General features: G+C 38.5%; 1 protein-coding gene across 2 annotated transcripts in view; it reads right to left on the reverse strand.

Annotated features, from left to right (window-relative positions):
• The window catches only part of SIDT1 (SID1 transmembrane family member 1), an 88,609-nt gene that overhangs the window by 26,102 nt on the left and 40,174 nt on the right, over positions 1 to 22,333 (reverse strand). For both annotated transcript variants that reach the window (XM_019734846.3, XM_019734845.3), the window contains exons 5-10: positions 22,098 to 22,199; positions 21,094 to 21,177; positions 19,321 to 19,408; positions 18,033 to 18,104; positions 17,554 to 17,647; positions 11,494 to 11,537 (exon numbers count right to left, since the gene is read on the reverse strand). In XM_019734846.3, the coding sequence (XP_019590405.3) occupies positions 11,494 to 11,537; positions 17,554 to 17,647; positions 18,033 to 18,104; positions 19,321 to 19,408; positions 21,094 to 21,177; positions 22,098 to 22,199 (484 nt within the window). The remainder of the gene's footprint in view (positions 1 to 11,493; positions 11,538 to 17,553; positions 17,648 to 18,032; positions 18,105 to 19,320; positions 19,409 to 21,093; positions 21,178 to 22,097; positions 22,200 to 22,333) is intronic.

Here is a 22,333-nt window from a genome sequence, read left to right on the forward strand (position 1 = left end):
GCCACCCCACCACAAGCATCACAGAAAAATATCTCCCAACCTTCTCATTGGTTATTAGGCAAGATGCTATCCCATTGAGTTTATCCATCTGTGAGACTTGAGTGGAGCTGAACAAAGAGAGAATCACAAATGAGCAGATAACCAGGCAGTTTCTCTGACTTTGTACCACTGTATTTCAGGAGTCACACTCATCTTCGGAAATGCCTAAGAGTGTTTCTTCACTGCCTCCTGAGCTTTGCCAAAATTCTGGGATGTAGTCGGGCTGGTGGGAATTTCTTATTGAAATCTTCCTTCTGAGAGATAAGCTTGCTTGCATCACAATACAAGCAAAATGTCTGTGAATTAACTTATCAGTCTCTTGTACTATTACAGGGAAATATATTTTCAGTGAAAACAAATAACTGAGAAAATTCTTTAATATCCTCACTGTAAATATATTTCCATTTCTTCATTGAAAATATAGTTCATTATAGTTAACATTAATGCTACAGTGTGTAACACATGTGAAAAATCTTAAAGCCTCAAACGATACGTTGTTTGTCACAGTGAACCCTCTTCATCCAGCTCTCTAACTTCATTTCCACTGGTGGGCAGTAAAAACATTCAGTTTTGCAAACTAACTTTGCAGGCTTTATCGTTTTTTACTCTTTGTGTGTCCATTCATTTCCTCTATGAAAAAAAAAAAATTAAATCCCAAGTTCAAAATATTTAGCCAGATGATGAGAGACAAATCTGATGGCCTTGGAGACTCAGTTTCGTTCCTCACGTTGGTAGCTTAGCCAAGAGTTGGCTCAGCTGGCCAGCAACACAGTGGGCTCATGCAGCATTCTGGGCAGGCAGGGCTGTTCCCAGGGACCTCAGAATGCAGGCTCCCTGTCATTGTTCCTAGGCTTGGAGATCCCTTGATACATTTCTTATTATTTAAAGAAAGTAGATGTTCCCTGGCCTTTATTGGGTTCATTCATAATAAACATGCAACATGGTGTCAACACCATCTATGCTTGCCATCCAACTTCAAAGCAAAGAAACAGGTTATTTTCAGACTCTTAAGTATGAGAGATTAAATCTTTTGAGCACAGTAACAGTGTTAATGGAAGATGTTGTCTACAATGTGACTGACTCTTTTTGACTTAGGACAGATGTTGTCATAGTTACAGCTTACAGTTTCTGCTGTTTCTCTTCTGCTGCTACTATTGACTATAACAAGTACTAATACTATTACCATCACCACTAGTACTACTACTATTACTAATGCTCCTGTTACTATTACTACAACTGCAGTTGCTGCTGCTGCTACTACTAGTACTATCATTATTACTAGCTACTGTTTATTGAAAACCTACTGTGTGTAAGACATTCTTCTGAGTTCTTCATAAGAATTTTAATTTTTCAAGAACTTATGTGGTGGGTACTATTTTTTTTTTTGACTCAGTTTTTTTTGACATTCAACATTATTTTTTATTAATTTCAGGTGTACAGCATAGTGGTTAGACCTTTATATAATTTAAGAAGTGATCCCCCTAACTAGTACTCACCTGGCGCTATGCATAGTTATTACCACATCATTGACTATATTCTCTATGCTTTACTTTACATCCCCATGACTATTTTGTAACTACCAATTAGTATTTCTTAATCCTTTCCCCTTTTACACACACCCTAATCCCCCTCCTATCTGACAACCATCAAAATGTTCTCTTTATCTATCAATTTGTTTCTGTTTTGTTTGTTTATTTTGTTCTTTAGATTCCACTTATAAGTGAAATCATATGACATTTGTCTTTTGCTGTCTGACTTACTACACTCAGCACAAATATCCTCCAGGTCCATCCATGTTGTTGCAGATGGCAAGATTTCATTCTTTTTTATGGCTGAGTAATATTCCATTATATATATGTACCACCTATTGTTTTTTTTTAAAATTAGTTTCAGGTGCACAAAACAAAGTAATACTTAGACGTTATTATTTATATCCCTCACACTGTGTCAACCCTTGTCCCCCCATCCACTATCCTCTGACATCACACACAGCCATTACATTTCCACTGTCTCTATTCCTAATGCTGTACTCCACTTCTTGTAAGTATCATATATATATGAATATATATATATGTATAAACTTGTAGTTGACATTGATTATTGTTCAGCTTCAGCTTCAGGTGTACAGTGCAGTGATTAGGCATCTACACCATCCCTGACGTGGTCTCCCTAATGAGACAAGTGTCCATCGGATACCCTACAAAATCTTTACAACATTATTGATTACATTCCCCAAATTAACTTTTGTAACCCCGTGGCAATCTTGTGGTTACTGATTGCTTTCTAATCCCCTCACCTTCCCCCTTATCCCCACCCCACCTCCCATCTAGCAACCCTCAGTTTTTCCTCTATGTCTTTAAAACTGTTTCTGATTAGTTCATTCACTTATTCTCTTCTTTAGATTCCACATATAAGTGAGATTATACGGTATTTGTCTTTCTCTGTCTGACTTATTTCACTTAACATAATGTTCTCGAGGTCCATCTATGTTGTTGCAAATGGTAATATTTCTTTCTTCTTTATGGCTGCGTAATAGTCCATTGTATAAATGTACCATAGTTTCTTAATCCAGTCACCTACCGATGGGCATTTCGGTTGCTTTCATGTCTTGGCTATTGTGTATAGTGCTGCAATAAACATAGGAGTGCATAAATTTTTTTGAATTAGAATTTTGGATTTCTCCGGAGCGATACCTAGGAGTGGAATTGCTGGATCATAAGGTAGTTCCATTTTCAGATTTTTGCGATACCTCCATACTGTTTTCCATAGTGGCTGCACCAATCTGCAATCCCACCAACAGTGCACAAGGGTTCCCTTTTCTCCACATCCTCGCCAGCACTTGTTGTTTGTTGATTTATTGATGATAGCCATTCTGCCCGGAGTGAGGTGGTATCTCATTGTGGTTTTTATTGCATTTCTCTGATAGTTAGTGAGTTTGATCATTTCTTCATATGTCTGTTTGCCATATGTATGTCCTTTTTAGAAAAATGTTTCTTTAAGTCCTCTGCCCACTTTTTAATTGGGTTGCTTGTTTTTTTGGAGTTGAGTTGAGGTTTTTTTTTTTTTTTTTTTTTTTTTTTATAAATTTGTGATATTAACCCCTTATCGGATATGTCATTTGTACCACCTATTCTTTATTCAATCATCCTTTCAGGGACACCCAGTTTGCCTTCATATCTTGGCCATTGTAAATAATACTGAGCACATGAATGAGCACAACCCCTTGAAGTAGCATTTTGGGTTTCTTTGGATAAATACCCAGAAGTGGGATTACTAAATCCTTCTTTGTCTCTTGTTGTAGTCTTTGTTTTAAAGTCTATTTTGTCTGGTAAACGTATGGTTACCCCAGCTTTTTGTTTGTTTGTTTGTTTTCATTTTTATGAAATATCTTTTTCCATTCTTTTACTTTCAGTCTGCATGTGTCTTTCAATCTGAAGTGAGTCTCTTATAGGCAGCATATGTAAGGGTCTTATTCGTTTATCCACTCAGCCCCCTTAGCTTTGGAGTGGAGCATTTAATCCATTTACATTTAAAGTAATTCTTGATAGGTATGCAGTTATTGCCATTTTATTATTCATATCTATTTATTTAGTCCTAAAGAAGTTCCTCTAAGTTTCCTTGTAATACTTGTTTGGTGTTGATAAACTCCTTTAGTTTTGTCTGATCTGGGAAGCTCTTTATCTGTCCCTTGATTCTAAATGATAGCTTTGCTAGGTAGTGTAATCTTGGTTGTAGGTCCTTGGTTTTCATCACATTGAATATTTTGTGCCAATCCCTCTGGCCTGAAAAGTTTCTGTTGAGAAATCAGCTGACAGTCTTATGGGAGTTCCCTTGTGGGTAATTAAGTAATTTTCTCTTGCTGCTTTTAAGATTCTCTCTTTGTCTTTAACCTTTGGCATCTTAATTATGATGTGTCTTGGTCTGGGCCTCTTTGGGTTCATCCTGTTTAGGACTCTCTGTGCTTCCTGGGCTTGTATATCTATTTCCTTTGCCAGGTTAGGGAAGTTTTCTGTCATTATTTCTTCAAATAGGTTTTTAATTCCTTGCTCTCTCTCTTCTCCTTCTGTTACTCCTGTGATGTGAATGTTGCTATGCTTGATGTTGTCCCAGAGACCCCTTAAACTCTCCTCATTTTTTTTGATTCTTTTTTGCTGTTCTGATTGCGTGTTTTCTGCTATATTATCTTCTAAATTGCTGATTCAATCCTCTGCTTCATCTAATCTACTGTTGATTCCCTGTAATGTAGTCTTCATTTTTGTTAGTGTATTTTTTATTTATGACTGGTTCTTTTTTATGTTTTCTATCTCCATTTTTATGTTTCCTATCTCTTTGTTGACATTCTCCCTGAGATCATTGAGCATCCTTATAACCAGTGATTGTAACTATGCATCTGGTAGATTGCTTTTCTCCATTTTACTTGTTATTATTTTTTTTTCTGGAGTTTTGTGCTGTTCTTTCATTTGGGACATGTTCTTTGTCTCCCCATTTTGGCTACTTCCCTGTGTTTGTTTCTATGTATTAGTTAGGGCTGCTGTGTCTCCCAGTCTTCATAGAGTGACCTTATGTAGTGGGTGTGCTGTGGAGCCTAGTGGCACAGTCTTCATGGTCACTTGAGTGGTGCACTCCAGGTATGTCCTTTGTGTGGGTTTGTGCGCCCTCCTGTTATAGTTGAGTCTTGGTTGCTGTTTGCACTTTAATGGGAAGGATTGACCCTCGGTCTCGTTGATTGTGAGGACTGGCCGTGACTACAGTGGAGGAGTTGTGGTACAGAGGCTGACCCTACAGAGCAGGATCTGCCTCAGTAGGGCTCTGGTGCCTGCCCAATCCGCCCTTTGGGTGTGTCATCCTTGGAGGCTTCTGGGTGATGCTCCAGCTTATTTTCAAGCTGACCACTGGGTGTGACAGCCCCAGGGCCACCTGAGAGAGGCTCTGCTGCAGGTCAAGTTCAGCTGCAGCCCATGCCCCACCCAGGGCCACCCAGTAGGAGCCACAACACAATCTGCAGATGGCTGCTGCCTGAGCTGTGCTTGGAAGGGCTTCAAGAGGCCTATTGCAGAACAAGGTTAGCTGTCACTAATGCCAGGCTTAGGACTGCTCAGCCAGAGTTATGGGACACCCTCAAGCCAGATGCTGCTTTTCTGAGTTCTGCAAACCTTTAAGAGACCCTAGGAAAGTCTACAGCCTGAGCTAAGGCAGGCGGTTTGTATGAAAAAGCCACTGGAAGTGGCTTGGAGGTGTCTGAAAGTTGGGCGGGGCATGGTTTCAGAGAATCAGCAGGGCATAGTGAACCAATGGCATTAGCCAGCTTGATGGAGACACAGATATAGCTGCCCACCTGTGTCTGCACACTGGGAACAAGGAGGGCTCAACAAAGGAACAATGGCTTCTGCCAGCTCCTCCGTCTGGGAGAAAGCTACCCCTTCAGTCCTTGCTCTGAGGAAGACAACTCAGTTCACCCCCCCCAAACCCCATATGTCCCTGTCTCCTCTCCAGCTGCTGCCCCAGCACTGGAGCTCAGAGCCAGTGATTTGGTCAGTAATTCTGTGCATGGTCCCCTAACTTCTGACTGTGAAAACCCAATCTCTGTTAATTTTCACAGCCTGAAGTTATGTGGACTTCTTTCCCTGGCACTGGAACCCTGGGCTGGGGAGCCTGGTATGGTGCTGGGACCCTTTGCTCCTTCAGGGGGACCTCTCTGCAGTGGAGATATTCCTCTCGATTTTTAATGGTCACATGCGGGTGTGGGACCAGCTGGTTCCACATCTCTGCCCCTCCTATCAGTCTCAGGGTGGCTTCTTCTGTATGTCCTTAGTTGTAGGGCTTCAGTTCAGCTAGATTTCAGGCAATTCTCAATGATGATTGTTTTGTAGTTTCGTTGTAATTTTGATGTGGTTGTGAGAGAAAGTAAGCATAGCAGTTATCTACTTTGCTGTCTTGACTGGCGCCTGTGATGGTTAGTATTGTTATCATCATTTTCAGGATGACAAAAGGAAGGCCCTGAGAAATCACATAATTTGCCCAGAATCACTCTGATAATGGATGAGTAGTGGTTCATTGTACTGGGCTTAGTTAAAACTTATCTTCTTAATTGAAAAAAAAAATCAAACAAACAAGCAAAAAACCCAGGGATTTTCCCCTTCAAAAATATGAATAACTAGCAGTAAGGATGTTACTTTCAAAAGAGACAAGGAGTCTGAGGCTCGTTTGCATCTCCACTATCAAAAACTCATATTTTAAAGAAGTATCAAGTACAACGTTTGCTTTTTAGGTTGGCTCCTGTGCTTGCCAGTGGTTTCTGCTTGGGTCATGCTCATGTCTTCTTCCTGTCTAGTTCATGGTGGGGGTCTCACAAAAACCACTGTGTTGGTCTCATCCCCAGGTGATACAGTCTCAGTCTCATTTCCCTCTGTGTCATTCACATTTCTTTTCTTTTCAAGCTTAAGCTCCCTATTTTTACCCATTAACCTATATCCCTTATTTAAGAGTTCATTAAAAAATAAATGTGCGAGTAGTAAGTGAAAAATGACACTAAAATCATAAAACCCAGAATTTTTGGCATTTTGGTGTTACTGGGAAGCCTTGTGATATTGGACGTAGACGTGTGCAGATAGGAAAATGCTTGACTTCAGTTGTGGCAGGAAGTTGACACAGTTTGTGAGACCCAATGTTTTTTTTTTTTGTGTGTGTGTGTGTACATGTGTGCATATCTGTGTGTGAAATCAAAAGAGAAACACACACACACACACACACAACTAAAATCAAAGCAAGCGAGAAAACAAAAACAATAACTATTGTTAGGCAACAGCTTCATTAAAAAGAAAAAGCCAGCTGTGTAGATCTGTTCAGATTTGGATGTATCACTGATTTCTGCACTCTACTCTGGCTCATAACTGAGCATGATCAGGTTTTAATGTAGTTGCTAGCCCTATTCATTCTGAGGCAACTGCAACAACAGTGGTTCTGTGTTGGATAAAAGCATCAAGATTTTCACGTGCAATACAATTGCCAGCACATAAAAATGTTTTAACTCTGTGGACTTTTATAGGCACATTTTAAATATGAGATTAGCCAACCTGGGATAATAGTATTCTGTTAATTTTTTTTTATGTCTAAAACTTCTTAGAATGCAAAAACTAAAGCATTTTTCCCCAAACTTCAAATATGATCAGTGGTCCCAAAAGGCAAGTCATATTTATGCTTAAGTGGATGGTATTTGAAAAGAAGAATCAAACACAAAAATATTAGTTTATAGCACAGACCAAGATGTTCTGGCTAAAAATAAGCAAACATATAAGGTTGTGAATGAGCTTATCTAATTGAGGAAACTTGTTCAGTATATTTTTTCTCTGCGCTTGAGGCCCTTGCCATCTGTCTTCTTTATTATCATAGAGTAGGATATACTTGTGTGCTTGCTTTTTATGTTAGATGCTCTATGTGAGGAGAAAAACTTCATTTCATTTGAGCATGTTTGGGTCTTTCAGGCACTTCACATTTATAACTGTCCTGCTCCTTTTTGTGTCTGGACTCAGGAGATGCGAAGCTGCAGAGGGACTCAGAAATGATGTGAACTAGCTCCCGGGAAATTTCATTTTTATGCCAATTGGCTACCTATCCCAACGAGTTCCATTTTTTGTTTCAAAAGTTGAGGAGAAAAATGAAGAAAACCACTAATCTTTGCAGAGGTATATAAAATTCCTCTAGCAGAAAACACTGGGCAAGAAAAAAGGCAATTTGGAAAAAGGAGAGAGTCAGGACTAGAGCTTGAGACCCACTGCCTCAGAGCCTGACTACGGCCAGTGCTCCTTGAGTTCTCCAAATGAAACACACTGCTCGCCTTATCCCTTCTGGAGCCTGCTCTTTGCTAAGAGGCTGATGCAATAATGGCTCTGTCTAAGGATGGATTTGATTGGCCATTTGGTTCTTAAATCTACCAAGTTGTCAGGCTTGTCGAGCTGTCTCACACAAAAAAGGAATTTCTCTTATGCTGCACCCCAGGTTCCTAAGATCCCAGAGGCCTATGCGTCTTTTGTCTCTTCTCCCAGTTGGTAACTGAATTTCGGTACAGGCTCTTTAATAATAACGTGACATTTGGGGTTTCTCCACTGACAGAGCCCGTGGAGGAAATTATTTTAGAACACAGGACGTTTCCTAGTACTCCTCAGATTACTACAGAGGTGCTGTCTTAACTCCTAAGTGATGAATGGAGACTACAGTGTCCATCCATTCATAGCACAGGAAAAAAAGTCCCTTCAAGGACTGAAGGAGCTCTTTACCAACGCCATTTCCTCTTCACCTGGGCTCCAGGGTCTCATCTCCTTCTTTCTCCCATGAAATATACAAGAAATGTTTTCTCTTTTTTGCATAGTTGGAGGCAATGTTGACATTATTTCAAATACAACTTGAAGAACTGCCCACAAATCAAAGACAAACAAATGCAGAGGAACCGACAGATTTTCCCCCTGCAGCCTTCCTGTCATTACCTAACTAAAACAGAGCTGCCACCAATTTGGCAACGTATAAGGATCTGGTTCCATTTCCTCCACCTCAGTTATACCTAAATGGAAAGCATTAGGCTGAGTTCCTCAGATGTCTAACTCCACATTGATTTGGGCAGACACCGTGCCAAGTCTGGTGAGAGCCCATTGCCCTTTCAGACACTGTTCCTAGTATTTCCCTGGACACCAGCCGCCAACCATTTTCCTGTAGGTCTGAGCACTACTGGGCTTCTTGTAGCCCCACAGTCACACTGTGCTGGCCCCTGGGAGAGAAAGACGTTTCTGAATACTCTCCTCTCCAAAGGTAACTCCCCTGAATGTCTCACATTAGCTTCCAGATAAAGTCTCTCACTCCCTTCTATTTCTTGCTCCAGGCTAGCTTCTCCGTGCTATTTGATATTTTTGAGTCACTAACTCGTTTTTCTCTTGGGCAGAGCCTATCTTCTCTGCTCTTGTTTTAAATCACCTAAGTCTTGTCCCACTAGTGGTCATATGACACCTGAGGTCGTGTCATATTTCCCTGTAGCCTCTCTGTATTACAAAGGTTCCTTATTTCCTCCCTATTTCAAAGCCCTTTGTAAACATTCTTATCCCCTACTTCTTAGTTTAGCTGGGATTTTGTTTATGTATCCTCACCAGTGCCTGGCAGCCTATGTGTTTAAGTCACTGGGGGTAGGGAGGTGGGGGAACTGTTTTGTCCCCCGGATGACATTTGGCAATGTCTGTAGACACTTAGTTGTCATAAGGAAGAAGTGTACTCCTGGATTCTAGTCGGTAGAGGTCAAGGATTCAGTTAAACAATGTACAGGATAGCCCCCACCAACGAATAATTCTCTGGACTATGTCAGTTAATGTGGGCTTTGAGAAACCTTGGTCTTAGAGAAAGAAGACCTCACCCTAATTCTATAAGTAGACTTGATAGATATGGAGGTAAATATATTCTTTTGCAGGGACTAGTTTAACAATAAATATACCACCCATTCTGGGTCAATAAAATGAGAATAAGTTGCTGGGTGCTTCTGAAAAAGTCCTTCTCTCTGGCCATTGTCAGGTGATGGTGTAAACCTGTTCCATCTCACCACCAGCCCTGGGTGCAAAAGCGGAGCCAAGGGAACGGCAGGGAAAAGCACCAGCGCCACCTGACTCAGTCAATCCTGAACCCCACCCTTCTGCTCAGCTTCCAGGGGACGAGTCTTTCTATGATTTAGGCATGTTTGAGATTTATTTTCTTGCTACTTGCAGCCACACGAATCCTAATTGATGCATTTTTATCCTTTTCTTTTGGTCACTCATTCATTTCTTCTTGCCATCCGAAAGGTGCCTCTAGTTCTTAGCTAATTTTCAGAGCCTTCTTCATCTCGGACAAATCTCTGGCTCAAGTCCCAGCTCTGTCCACCCACGCGTCACTGTTCAGGACAGACTTCTGAACATGACGTTCCTGTGATTATCATTAAAATAACAGAGTGACTTCCACATACAATGAAAATAACAGAGCACCCAATGGGCTCCAACCAATCAAGCTTTCTAAGTCTAAGTCGGCCTAAAACAAGTGCGAGGCTTGGGGAGCATTGGAGGGAAAAAGACGAGATCTAGAGAGCAGACAAATTTATTTAAACATTTCATGAATCAAAGGGAAAGTAGTACTTAGCACTTTAAAGAGAGTATGAGCAGGTGCCCGTTTACAGTTTTTTATATTGGTGGCTGAAGGTTATTAAAACAAATTGCCTGGGTGGCTGGAAATACAGACATGCTGATATTAAGGGAGACAAAAGTCAAAGGAAGGCAGGAGAAGCAGCAGGGAGAAATCTTCCTGCTGGGTGGGGTAGGGGGTCAATTTGTGTCTTTCTAAGATTCCATGGGATCATTTAAGTGTAAAACCCACAAAATTAAACATCTGCTGCTTGTGACTTAGCAATCAAGTCTCACTTCATCATTCCTTTTCCAAACGATCACTCGAGGCCAAGTGGCTTATAAGCACTGTATAACTCATGCTGACTTAGGCTTTTCAAAAATGAGGACATTTACAAAAGGTACAAACTTCCAGTTATAAAATTAATAAATCCTGAGAGTTAAGTCCAGTTAGAAAATTGGTAAGTCATAAGTACTTAATGTATACATGGTGACTATAGTGAATGATACTGTACCGTACATTTGAAAGTTGTTAAAAGAGTAGGTCTTAGAAGTTCTCATCACAAGAAAAAAAATGTGTAATTATGTGTGGTAATGGATGGTAACTAGACTTATTGTGGTGGTCATTTTACAAAATACACAAATATAGAATCATTATGTTATACACCTGAAACTTATACAATGTGATATATCAATTGTGTCTTAATTAAAAATAAAGACATTTAATTTTTTAAGAAAAGTTTTGATAAAAAGATTGGGCAAGAATTCCTTTGTTCAAATTTTCAGAGTGGAGAAAAGGGCATATTACAATGGTTGGATAATCAATTACTCTGGATTTCCCAAAGTTATTATACTATACTCTATTATACTTGCTAGTCTCAAATATTTCAGTTTTCTAGATACTTGAACAAAAAGCTTCCATCTTAATTTGGGAAAAGTAAACTCTGTATTATAGTTAACACAATACATTTTTAATATTGTTCATGAATCAGCTTTGGGATAAGATAGGTATGAACAATTTATATCCTAGAAAATATTACACATTTATAAAAGATGAAAGACTGATAAATGGGCTGTGGATAATTGCAAGGGACACTCCAAGCAAAGGTTTCCAGTGTGAGCTCCATATGTCAGTAATTTTCAGCTATAAAAACTGATTCTCACAGAGCTCTGCTTTCTGTAGAAAGACTACAGTTTAGACCACTCTGTGAGATAGGGATCAAGGGAGGGTTTGGGAATTACAAAAGGCAGAGAGACAAAAGAAGAACCAAATGGGATGTTACCATTTATATGACATCATTTTGATTTGAAACCAGGCATTTTTTCTTACCATCATTGGAACCAAAGCTTCCATTGATGGACTTTCTCTGAAACCTGCAAAAAAAGCACATACACATGCTCCTAAGACAGCGGACTCTCAGCTTTTTATATTTGTCCTCTATAGACTTTGTTGCAGATTTGTCTACTAGGATCTCTTAAAAATAGGCCTTTGGATGTGGAGAAATTGGAATTCTGATACTTTGCTGGTGGGGTTGTAAAATGGTGTAGCCACATGCAAAACCAGTCTGGCAGTTCCTCAAACAGTAAAACAGAGTTACCATAGGATTCAGCAGTTGTATTCCTAGGCATATACATACATACATAAATATATTATTTTCAGGTTCATTTGTTTTCAGATAATTCACATATTATGAAATTCACATATCCTTTAACGTGCACAATTCAATGAGTTTTAGTATGTTCACAAAGTTGTGCAACCATCACTATTATCTAATTTCAGAACGTTTTCATCCTCCAAAGAAATCTCAAGCCTACTAGCAGTCATTCCCCGTTCCCTGCTCCTCGTAGGCCCTGGCAACCACTAATGTATTTTCTGTCTCTATAAATTTGCCTGGACATTTCATATAAATGGAATTATACTAGAGGTGGTCTTTTTTGACTGGCTTTTTTGCACTTATCATAATGTTTTCAAGGCTCATCTATATGGTACGTGAATTAATACTTCAGTCATTTTATAGCTGAATAATATTCCATTGTATGGATTTACCATATTTATTTATTTACAATTGATGGGCATTTTGGTTGTTTGCACTTTTTGGCTACTATGAATAACACTGCTATGAACATTTGTGTACAGGTTTTTGTGTGGATACATGATTAAATTCCTTTGGGTATATACCTAGGAACAGAAGTGCTGGGTATGAGGTAACTCTATGTTTAACTTTTTCTCCAAACTTATTATTATACTTCACTGCTTCACAGTAGCTTCATAGCAGGAACTATTTTACATCCGCACTAGCAATGTGGAGGTTCCAATTTCTCCACAATCTTACCAACTCTTCTCATTTCCATTAAAATTTTTTTATTATAGCTATCCTTATGGATATGAAGTGCTATCTCATTGTAGTTTTAATTTGCATTGTCCTGATGGCTTATGATGTTGAACATCTTTTCATGTGCTTATTGGCCATTTGTATAGCTTCTTTGGAGAAATGTCTATTCAAACCCCTTGCCCATTTTTACATGGGGTCGTTTTTCTTTTTATCGTTGGGTTGTAATAATTCTATACACAGTGTGGATAACTAGATCTTACCAGATACATGACTTCAAAACATTTTCTCCAATTTTGTGTGTTATATTTTCACTTCCTTGATAATATCTTTTAAAAGCACAGTTTTAATTTTGATGAAGTCCAATTTATCTATTTTTTTCTTTTGTTAATTGTGCTTTTGGTGTCATATCTAAGAAACTATTGCCTAATCCACGGTCACAAGATTTACACTTACGTTTTTCTTTATATATTCAGTTCTTATATTTAGATCTTTGGTCTATTTTGAGTTCATTTTTTAACGTGATATGAGGTAGTGGTACAACTTCATTCCTTTTCATGTGGCTATCCAGTTGTCCCAATACTATTTGTTGAAAAGAATATCATTTCTCCTTTGAATTGTCTTAGTACCCTTATCAAAAATCAATTGACCAGAAATGTAAGGGTTTATTTCTGAACTCTCAATTCTATTCCATTGATCTATATGTCTTTCCTTAGGTCAGTGGTAGAGTTTTTATTACTGTGGCTTTGTATTAAGTTTTGATATCAGGAAATGTAAGACCTCCAGCTTTGTTCTTTTTTCATGATTGTTTTACCTTTTCTGGATCCCTTGCATTTACATATAAATTTTAGGATCAGTTTGTCAATTTCTATAAGAAGGTCAGCTGGGACTTCAAAAGGGATTGTGTTGAATTTGTAGATCGATTTGGGGAGTAATGCCATGCATTTTATTGCTGCCATAACAAATTATCAGAAACTTAGTGGTTTGACAATACAAATTTATGATCTTACAGTTCTATATGTCAGAATTCCAAAATGAGTCTTATGTGGCTAAAATGAAGGTTTCAGCAGGTCTGAATTGTTGAATGAAGAAGGCATATCATTATGGTGAGGAGTTACAATTTGGCCTGACTGGTCTAGCTGGCAAAGGAAGCTCTAATGAAGTCCCCTCTTAAAACGATTTTAGTTATATTAGCTGGCTAACAATTATATGGACTTGTAAAAGATGATGTATTTGGATTGTGTGTTTTTATTAATAGGCTTTTAACCCACATTAACCCACATTTGCCCTAGGTTTTGGAGCTGATAAATTAAAAAAATAATTTTTATTAAATTTATTGGGGTGACATTGGTTAGTAAAATTATATAGGTTTCAAGTGTATAATTCTACAACACATTATCTTTATATATTGTATTGTGTGTTTACCACCTAGAGTCAGTTCTAGGGTGAGGCAGGCAGTAGCCAGGGAGCAAAGGGGAAAAAAGTAAATGAAAGCTATGCTAGACTGATTGCAAAACAGCTACACCTCATCTTGTGTCTACTTCCCTCAATCCAAAGGTAGAGTCTGTATCTTCAACTTTTGAATCTGGATTGGTCTCATGACTTGTTTTGACCAATAGAATGAGAGGGAAGTGGTACCATGCCATTTCTGAACCTACATCTTAAGGAAGCCTTGCACTCTTCTGTTCTCTCTCTTGGAGATTAACTAAACCAGTGCTAGCCTGCTGGAGGATGAGAGGCCAAGTGAGCAAGGGTAGTCTGGAAGAGCTAGCTCCTAGATGACCTGCCCGCTGGTTGCATTCTATGACCACACCCAGCTGAGATCTCTGAGCCCGGTCCAGATTAGCTGAACCATCCAGATCCATAGATTTGTGAGCAAATAATTATTGCTGTATGCCATTGAAATTTTTGTGGTTGATTTTTATGCAGCATTATTGTGGCAATAGATGACTAATACAAGAATCGAGGGAAGGACGAACATCCAGGATCATGCAGTTTGAATGCAAAGTCTGGCAGGGGGGTTGAAAGGAATGAATAAGAGAATACATACGCAGTATTTGGTCCAGGGCCTGTACATTCATTGTGAGGGCTCCATAAATACTTGTTGAATAGATTGGGTCTGGGGTATGGGAGGGGAATGATGTTCAGTCATGTGTTCAAGCCAATACAGCATAAAGACACTTTGGAGTCTTAGCTCCCTGAGGCAGGGGCCATGTTTATCAGTTTTCATCCTGATCTTATAGCATGTGCTGAAAACCCCACAGATATTAATAATAAAGTACAAGGGATACTGAGCAACTGGCATTATGCTCCAGGACTGGATTCATTTGGTTTTGTAGAAAACTTTATTTCTGCTTAGTTCAATGAAGGAAAAGTTCCGTTAGCATTTTTCCTCAGTCTATTCCCCTATTTAGAATGCCAAATAGTTCTTACATCTCCAGATTTCTATTTTCAGTTTGTCTATATTTGGAAAGAATCTCGCTTGTGCCACTGACTGTAGCAAAATAATCTGGCAGCTAGAGGTTTCAACAGAGATTGCTACCACAACTTTGAAAAACTGTGCTCGCCTCAGTAGGCTAAATAATAACTTTAGAGAGATTGATATCCAGCTATTAACTAATGTTTTTGTCTGTTTGTTTATCGACTATGTGTGCTAGCTAACCAAAGAGGTGAAATCCTATTTTCTAAAATCTAAAACATCAGGAGTAGAGACAGTCTTCCTAAGAGAGGCAGAATAGATAAACTTCTTTTTCCACGACACTGGGGCTCATCCAAGTCAAAATTGGGAGCTTTTTGGACCCTTTTTCAATCAGATCCAGCCTGAGGTGCCAGGCTTTTGGTCTGGTCTTCTTGATCCGGACTGGGGCCAGGCTTCCTGGGTTCAACTCCCAGCTCCTTAATTTACTGGCTGTGAATTCTTGGTCAAATTACTTAACCTCTCTATGTCTCAATTTCCTTAATTGTCAAATGGTGATAATAACAGTATCCATTGTTGTGGGGCAATAGATGAGATAATTTGCTCTGAGGGTTCAGCATAGTGCCTGGCACAGAGCAGGTACTTGTTAAACGTTAGTGATTATGATGTGATGAATTGACTGAGCTGATAATTATGCTTTCCAGGTATAATATTTGCCTATATACTGAGGTTTTTGTTTTTAACTTTTTATTTGAAAATAACTTCAAATTTAAAAAGAAGCTGTAAGAATAAGAATAGAATATAAAACACCCATATACACTTATCGTTAACATCACCCCATTTGCTTTATCATCCTCTCTCTCTCTCTCTCTCCATATATATTTATGTGTGTATATATATATATATATATATTTTTTTTTTCTGAACCATTTGAAAGTAAATTGCATGTCATGAACTTTTATGCCTAAATATTTCCAAAGAACAAAGATTTTTTCTTACATAACCGTGGTACAGTTGTCAAATTCAGCAAGTTGAATATTGGTATGATACTCTTCTCTAATTTATTCTCTGTATTACAGTTTTGTCAATTGACCCAATAATGTCCTTTATAGCATATTTTTTTTTCTAGTAAGAGATCCAGTCTGAGCTCAGGTATTGTCTTTAGTTGTCATATTTCTTATTTTCCTTCCACAGCCTTTCTTTGTGTTTTATGATACATTTTAATAGAACGATTATCGTCTTGAGCTTGTCTAATTTTTCCTTATGATTATATTCAGAATATGCATTCCTAGCTAGATTATTGTATAAATGATGTCGTGTCCTTCTCAGAATGTCACATCTGGAGGCACACATGTCCATCTTTTCTTTATTCTTTGATCACCCAGTCAATTGTTTGATTTCTTCATTGTATGGTTACTATTTTTCCTTTACAGCTACTGAGCCATTTGTGGGGATACACTTTAACACCATGTAAATATCTCGATCCTCATCAGATTTTCCTCCTACTTTTAGTATCCATTGATGATTCTTAACCTGATCTATGCAAAATGATGATTTTCCAAGTCCAGCATTCTCTCCTCATTTGCATCAGCTTTTGGAGTTGTGCTGTAGACAAAAGTCCTCCTTTCTATAGTCAGTATTTGCTGATGGCTCCCCTGCCTAATGTGCACCTGCTTTAGTAACTTTGTTGAATCCATGGGGTGTATGTCTGCAGGGATTTAGGTCAGTCCTCCCTCCCTCCTATTTTTCCTTTATTAATATGGTTCATGAATTTCTATTTTTCTCAATTACTTATAATTCACTTTTCTCCTCAACTGTTTTGGTGCTCAGATTGTCCCAGATATGACCAGATATAATCCCCGGGTTTTTAAAGTCAGTTTCTTAACTGAGAAGCTTCATAAAGGTCAAGAAAAGGGAGTTATGTTTTGAATCAGAGGTAGGCCTGTATCACTGAGACAGTTGTATCACTGTAGTAGCCATGATGGGGTCTTGCCCAGCAGTCTGAAAACTCGATGCTGGCTTTGTTTTCTTTTTGCACGTTCAAACGGAGAAAGAACATCTGTTTATCGTAAACCTCCTGCCATTCTTTTGTAGTTGTTTCACAGAGACCGCAACCAATACAGAATTCTCAAGGTTCAGGCCTGCTGAGCGGCAACGGAAAACTGGAGCTTGTTTTTATGGGGGCTCCAAACTCTTGGGAAGGGCAATTTCCTTGGTCAAATTACAGCACGATTATCTCCTTTTTTTTTTTTTTTTTTTCTCTCAAGGGATATTTTACTGGAAAATTGATGCTACAACAGTAAGAAAGCACTTGGCAATGTAATAGCAAAGCATATTATTTCTGCTATGAATAACTAACTTCTGCTAACATTACTCCTACAAAAATAACCAACACTCTACCAGCCCTTAACTGTATGCAGAACATTGACATAAACACTGCAGTTGGACTATTCTATAAAGTAAATTATTAACTCATTTTACAGATGGGGAAGCTGCAACACAGAGAGGTTAAGTAACTTGCCCATGGCCAGTTAGTGGCTAAGGTAGACTTGAATCCAGTCAATATGACTCTAAAGCCTAATTCTCTAATTACTAAGCAGACACAGGCAAGGGGGGTTAATGCTTCTTGAAACACTTGACCTACCTGATATAATGAACAAGCACCACAAGCAGGCATCCCAAATAGAAGGAGAGAAAGATGGAGAAGCTGAGAAGAATGGATTTCACAAAAATGGATTCTGAGGGAAGAGAAACAGCTTTAGTCAGGATGTCCTCAGAAGAAAGACCCATCTATGTCATGCCCATTCTTAAACCCTGCGATATCTCTATTTGAAGCAGCAAGGCTACTGGAGGTCACCCAGACATTATCCACAGAAGACTGCCTTTCACAGTGATGACTTCCCAGTGGAAACTGGGGAGAGATTTCCTGTATTCAGCTTTCTAATTGAGTTCCCTTTCTTTCTGGAAGGGATTTAACAAAATGCTGTTATTCTCTATTCTATCTCTAAGGTAAATATTAGTTTTCTTATGATGTTTCTTTGAAAGTATGACATTAGCATTGAATTATATGATCGACTTCCTGACAAAGGAATCTCTCCACTGAATCCTAGAGCCAGCACTGACCTTTAATGGAAGGAACAATGGTCACTTTAAGGTTCTTTGTTCGCTGTAGATTCCAGGTCTGGTTTCCCTTTCCTGGTAAAGAACAAGACAAAATGGATCAGATCCTATGCTCTTGGCCTCTCATCTGAGCAGTTGATCACAAACTGTCCAAGATTAACTCTGGTTGCTGAATTTTCTTTTAGCAAGAACTGAGGAAAATCTAACCCCAAATCTTCAAACCATCTATGAGGTTGGTGCAAAAGTAATTGCAGTTTTTGCAATTATTTTTAACTTTTTAAACTGCAATTACTTTTGGTTAAACTGTCAATTTGTCCTTTGCTTGGGTGCATTTTGGTGGCACTAACTGAGGCAAATGAGATTGCAGCCTCCTTTCTTGACCAAAAAAGGCTTGACCCTTCCCCTGATATCCACGAGGCCCAATATGCCACAGACATCTGAAGAAAACAACTGCAAAAATAGGAAGCTACCTCATTTTTTGGTTTGCATTTTCTAGTCAGTGAGAATTTTTTTTTTCTTACATAGTCATTAAACAGCTTGTAGTTTACCAGAGAACATTGGACATTGGCAAAATTCTAGAGCTTTGCAATTAAGAGATTAAAGAATACATGAGCAGAAGTTTCACTAAATACCCAACAGTAAACACGCTCTGTGTTGATCACATAAGGCTCATCAGCAGTTGGGGGTCTGTGTTTTCAATCAACAGCCTCTACCACTCCCAAGGTAGTTACTGGGTAAGTGGGTAGTTACCCATAACCATTTGTACTATGCCTCAGAGCTCACACAACCCCTGTCGTTGGGATAAGTTGTCCTACTTTGCTTTCTTACTACCTTGAAAGGTACAATTTTGGCAACCAGAATTGAGAACTTGAATTTTCCTTGCTCATCCTTGTGGAAATGATAAGTATTGATAAATATAAGTGACTCCATTACCTCTGGCTACCAAAATGATCTTAGAAGATGGACCGTGGTCTGCTGTACAAAATCATTCCTTCATAGCAGTAAATATTTGTTGAGAGCCAACCTCATATGGTCTGAGGGAGCACAAGAGTCTGAAAAGATGCAATAAGTGACATTTTGTGGCATCATTCATATCTTTAGCTCTGTCATTTTCTTCCCTTTGCTTTTTTCTCAAGTACCTCTCAGACTGCTTTGCCACGTCACTGCAGATGACCCTCACTTAGTGGCAACTAAAAATGGTCATAAGGGGCCAAAGTGAGCTTTCGGTTTCTCTTCCATTCCCATTCATCAGGTTTTTCTAAGTAGCCAAGTATTCCTCACTATCTCTTACCCTGGATGAAGAAAGATCCTCCACAAGCATAATCTTCAGGCTTTATCACGAACACCACGAAGAACTGCTCGTCGGGAAAATCCTTCTTCTGTGTAAGACATAACAATCTTATGATACGTTCTTGTGTTCTTATGATAAGAAAGACAGAAGAGGGAAAGTCCATGGCAGTGGGATGGGGGTAGAAAGAATGAGGAAAAAGAAGAAAAGTAAAGTTCACCTCTGCCTCCTAACTTCTTAGAAAGGACTTTCATGTACCCGTGATCTACTCCAGATTATCCACAATAAAATAATTGCTACATCCAAGAAATTAAAATAAATAGATGCACTATTCTAATTTCAATCTATCTTGTGCCCACTTGAGTACTTAAAACTATAACAGGCGCCATTTAAATAATACGTCAACAGCCTATGTTTAATAATTAGTACTTGCATATTGTTTTTAAAATTAATAAACTTTATTTTTTAAAGCAGTTTTAAACTCACTATATTAAGTTTTCATTATTTTAAAACCTAATGGTCAATGACTTTCCTAAAAAATCATACTGTCTGTAGTTGAATAAATAATTTAGGTTAGGGAGGTAAAGACAAGTCGAGAGACCAGAGTTATAGTCCTGGCTTTGATTTCCTTTAAGTGTGCTTCTTTGTGTCCCAGTTTCCTTATCCATGAATGAAGCATTGACAAGATGATCTTTAAGGTCTATTCTATTTCTACACCTCTGTCTTCTTTTGTCATCCCCAAATTTCTGGTATCATGCTTAACCCACTGAGAAAATGGCACAAAACTGAATCATGGGCCCAAAGGAGAAGTAACAATTTATTGCCAAACACATTCAAAGTAGAGATGTATTGATATGCTTTGTACTTCATTGATTTAGTGTCCTGGATGATGTGAAAATCTGAGTTCTCCACTATGGTTACTTTTCTGTCCTTTTTTTATTTGGGATGATATAATGCGGGGATGCTAAGGAAGAAATAAACACTAAAAACAAGAGCAGATATTTGGAGTATCAAATCTGAGACACTAGAAAATTAAATGAGACACTAGAAAATTAAAGCTTAACTGATAGAAGTTTTAAGGTCTGATACCTAAAGTATAATGAACTTCTCTTCATTCTTTGCTGTTATTCAACAAACAGTATCACCTTACCCTAGAGAACAGATCAAGTGGTCTGTTATCAAGTACTATAGCTACCTCAAGTAAGCATCACCCGAAAGTCAGGGCCAGAATCTCTTGGAAAACATAGTGGCATGGGTGTATATTTTTGCTGTAAAATTACCATGAAAATAATAATTGAATTACAACTACCAAAAGGGCAAACCACGACACAAATGCGGTTCATGTTCCTTTGAACCAGTTCATTCTGTCCAGAGTTGAAGTTCTCTTTTGCTCCGTATTACCGTGGTACAGATTATTATTAGACTATATTCAATGGCTTTAAATGGAGCAGACAAACTTTACCCTAAATTGGCATTCCCCATCGAGAAGATTGAAATATTCTGCCTTTACCTCTCTATGCAATCTGTCAGCTATACGAATATGACTCACTGCATCATGGGTTCCCAAGACTTCCCCAGGCGGAATGGGGCATGGGGCAGAGTAGCATTGTCCACCGGTGCCCAGGCTTTGATTTCAGGCATAGCAATCTTTGTTTTCAAATCAGTCAGAAAGGCACACAGTGAATGGCAATCCCTTTTGGATGCTGCCCCAGTAGGTAAATGTATATAAACTGCATACTGTCATTGGCAGTAGTGACCACAGAAGTGATGTCTCACCTGTAATGTGATGGCAGCTTTCTTGGTCATGGACTGATAGACACCATTAAATTCCACATTGTGGTCTAGATCATACACTGGGCACTAAAATGGACACGAGGGATAAAAAGGAAAGCATCACTAGTGTCATATCATGTCATGTGCATACCACACATATAGGGCAGGGGGTTCTTTACTAAGCCATAGACCACAAAACGTTTCCCCCCCAGAATAGTCATGAAACAGTCTCCTAAAACGTGGTGCCTTGTCCTCAAAAGTCAAGGTCACTTTATATCAAAGAGAATTGAAAAGTTGTTTTAAAGTTTATAATACCTTTCCATTTTTTTAATGAATACCTTATGAGACAGAAAGGGCTTAAGGTTACAATAAAATGTTTAAATTAAATTTATTGAGGTAACGTTGGTTAATAACATTATATAAATTTCAGGTATACAACGTTATAATTTGATATCTGAACACTCTGTTGCATGCTCACAACCTAAAGTCTAGTTTCCTTCCATTACTGCATGTTTGACCCCCTTGGCCCAATTCCCCCTCCGTCATCCCCTTTCCCGCTGGTAACCACCATTCTGTTGTCTGTATCTGTGAGTTTGTTTTTGCTTTATTTTGTTTTGTTAGTTAATTTGTTACTTCTTTGTTTTGTATTCCCCACATGAGTGAAATCATACAGTTTTTGTCATTTTTAAAAATTCAGAACAAATGGTAGGCTTCTATTTTTTTTCCTGTAGTCCACAACTTTGTCTTCCTTGTATTTTGTCATGATCACCCCTCCCTCCCTGCTACCCTTCCTTCTTTTGTTTATTTTGGTGAGGAGTCAATGATTCTCTATCTCCCCAAATCAATGTCTCCAAACATGGACTGCCAACTTGTGTGCACAAATACTGGTCTTTTTATTTAGCAGCTTTGCAGGAGATACATAGACGTTTCCTCTACTCTTCTCTGTCATTTATCCTGGGATAATATAATGCTCCATATTGGAAAGTTGACAAGTTATTAAGACTCACCATGATATTCTGCACTGAGACAACAGAACACGGATAAGCCATTTCAGACACAACTTTAATAATAACTGAGTCCACATCTTCAGGAAATTTGTATAGAAAATACTGAGAGTAAGAAAAAGAAAGACATGATTTGTTAATATCTAGCAATGTTTACAGACATGAATACAAACTATTTTCATATGAATAGGATTGTTTCCTCTAATATTAGGCACAAAGTTTAGATATGAATCTCAATA

This window comes from Rhinolophus sinicus, chromosome 17 (genome assembly GCF_057876585.1).
Source record: "Rhinolophus sinicus isolate RSI-liver-muscle chromosome 17, RSI-T2T, whole genome shotgun sequence".
NCBI classification, from domain to species: domain Eukaryota; kingdom Metazoa; phylum Chordata; class Mammalia; order Chiroptera; family Rhinolophidae; genus Rhinolophus; species Rhinolophus sinicus.